Genomic DNA, 2,935 nt, shown 5'->3' with positions numbered 1-2,935 from the left:
GGAAGTTCTCTGTCAATATACTGCTGCAACCGTTTTTTAATTATCTTCAGTAAAATATTACTTGTTTGTGATATCAATGTTATTATTCTATAATTTCCACAATCTGTGGGATCACCTTTTTTTGGAATGGGTACAAATATGGATCTCTTCCAGTCAGTTGGCCAGGTAGCTGTTTTCCAAATCTCTTGACATAATCAAATGAGTTCCTCCAATGGGGCATCCATTTGTTGAAATATCTCAATGGGAATTCTGTCAATTCCCGGAGCCTTGCTCTTCACCAATTCTTTCATTGCAGCTTTGACTTCCTCCTTCAGTACCATTGGTTCTAGATCATATGCCACTTCCTGAAATGGATGAAGATTGACCAGTTCTTTCTGGTACAGTGATTCTGTGTATTCTTGTCATCTTCTTTTGATGTTTCCTGCATCATTCAATATTTTGCCCATAGACTCTCAATATTGCAACTCAAGGCTTCAATTTTTTCTTCAATTTTTTCAGCTTAAGAAATGCTGAGTGTGTTCTTCCCTTTTAGTTTTCAAACTCCAGGTCTTTGCACATTTCATTATAGGGGATTTTAGTGCATACTAAACCCACCAGCCACTCCTCGGAAGGAAGGTTGGGCAATCCTACTTCCGTAGTGATACTGCCTCGAAAACCCAAGGAGGGGTCGCTATGAGTCGGGGCCGACTCGACGGCACATAACAACAACAACAACAAATATGTATTTGATGTCCCACATTAGTATTTAAAAGTTCTTAACTAGTAACTCATCTAATATTTCTTCTTCCTTATTTTTAATCTTTCTTTCTGTATTCATGATTTACAGACATGAGCTTTAAAATAACTATGATTGATATCCAAGAAAATAAAAGACATGATAGAGAATTTCAACAGAAAACTGTGATTCAAACTCACTGCCATTGAGTTGATTCTAATTCATAGCAACCCCCATTGGGTTTCCTACACTGTAAATCTTTATGGAAGCAGACTGCCCCATCATTTTTCCATGGAGCAGTTTGTGGGTTTGAACCATGGACCTTTTGATTAGCAGACATATGCCTTAACCACTACACCACCAGAGCTCCTTGTAATATATGAAAGAAACAGATATAAATTCTGGCACTAGAAGGTAAAATAGGTAAAATTTAGAATTCAATAGATGGATTGAAGAGCAGATTAGACATAGTAAAGGGCTATTAAATGAAAAAATAGGTCTGTAGATAATATCTAGCATTAAACTGAATGTGGATGGATGAATAAATATGTACATTTTATCTTAAATCCCAGATTCTTGGCTTTCCCTGGAAAATCAGAACTTTTGTCAACATTAAGTCCATATTCTTCATAGCTTTAGTTGGCCTGAGCTGAAGAAGAGCTTCCTGTGGAGGGATGACTAGCCAGAATCCATTCCTCTCTATTGTCTTCCACCATGAGGCTGGATATCAGTTGTTGTGATTTAGATTCCTCCTATCTTGCTTCGCTCATTTATATATTATCTTCTGGGCATCTAGGCATTTGAATTCATGATGTCATGATCCATGTTGATAGATTCTAGCCATAGGAGAACAAGCTAGCCAGAAGCCCTGTTCTTAGAGAAAACAAAAATAATAATAATTATATTTAAAAAATAATTGGAATTGTGATAAATTCTCTGAAGGAAAAATATACGATGCTTATAAACCTGTTATAAATTTCTACTTGGGAGTCAGGGAACGTTCCTCCCCCAAAAAATGTATACTTAAGCTGAAATCTAAAGATAATAGAATTCAGTCAGATGAAGGCTTGGGGGTATGTGGGGGTCAGAGAGGGTTTCAGGGTGGTAAGGGTGGGGTGTCTAGGCAGAGAAAGCAGAATATGAAAAGTCAGAGAGAGTTGGACAAGTTTGGGGACTCATAGAAAGAACCCATAGCTAGAGTACAGACACAGGGGGAGAGTGTGTTATATTGGAACCACTGAATCTGGAGATGTGTGCAGGACCTCGAATGGCCCTGCAGATCAGATAGCTAAGGAGAGTCAACTACTTATATCACTGTTGCTTGATCTTATACAAATTTGCCCCCTCTGACTCTTGTGGTTGAAATTATTTATCACTATGTGAAATTAAATTTTTAATTATGATTTGTTAACATTTAACCAGCTAGGTAAGTATTGACTTGGTTTGTTAATTTCTGTGCATTTGTTTCCCTTCTGTTTTAGCTGCCAGAGTCCACTGCTTGAAAAAGTGTGGGAAGCTGACTTAGAAGCTTGTCGGCTGTTTCTTCAGAGCATGCAGCTGAAGGAGGCCAGAGACAGTCTGAGTACAGAAGATGAGAGGCTGATGAGTAATATGGAGGACACTGTCTTTACTGCTGCTATGGCCATCCCCTCTACTCCCCTTTCAGAAGATGGGAAAAAGACATCTTTACAGGCCGACAATGAGTGGAAGGCTCAGTGGACCCCCTCTACTCACTGTGCTGGCAGTGAACAGAAAGAGGTGCCTGTCCTTTCCTCATAATCTCAGTAGGCAGCCTCTCCTGTGGGGGCTACTTTGGGACCAGGTTCCAAGTGGGAGCAGTCATATTGGATGAGTGTCCCATTTAACCATGGTACTTTTAAAAGTTTTAATAGCTTTTATATATGGTTATAAAATAATGTAGAATTTTTGTAGAAAATTTTGACATATTCAGTTCTAATTTTTATCTTAACTTAATGGGTACAGTTGGACTATACAATCTAATATATAGTTAGTATAAATAACACATATTATATATTATACTCACTGCCATTGATTCGGATCCAACTTGTAGCGGCGACTCCTTGGGTTTCTACGGCAGTATTACTACAGAAGTAGATAGGCCAATCTTCCTTCCAAGGAGTGGCTGGTGGGTTTGAACTGACAGCCTTCTGGTTAGCAGTCAAATGCCTTAGGCACTATGCCACCAGAGCTCCCATTATT

General features: G+C 38.7%; 1 protein-coding gene across 1 annotated transcript in view; it reads left to right on the top strand.

Moving 5' to 3' along the window:
• DISC1 (DISC1 scaffold protein) overlaps positions 1-2,935 on the top strand; it is a 688,592-nt gene that overhangs the window by 646,990 nt on the left and 38,667 nt on the right. Inside the window, 1 exon segment of the mRNA XM_007938514.1 lies at positions 2,197-2,473. Coding sequence (XP_007936705.1) covers positions 2,197-2,473 — 277 coding nt within the window.

The sequence above is a fragment of the Orycteropus afer genome, unplaced genomic scaffold, assembly GCF_000298275.1.
Source record: "Orycteropus afer afer isolate SDZICR_OR568_19922 unplaced genomic scaffold, OryAfe1.0 scaffold00050, whole genome shotgun sequence".
NCBI classification, from domain to species: domain Eukaryota; kingdom Metazoa; phylum Chordata; class Mammalia; order Tubulidentata; family Orycteropodidae; genus Orycteropus; species Orycteropus afer.
Note: the sequence above shows the minus strand (reverse complement) of the source record. Positions and strands in the feature narration are given on the sequence as shown.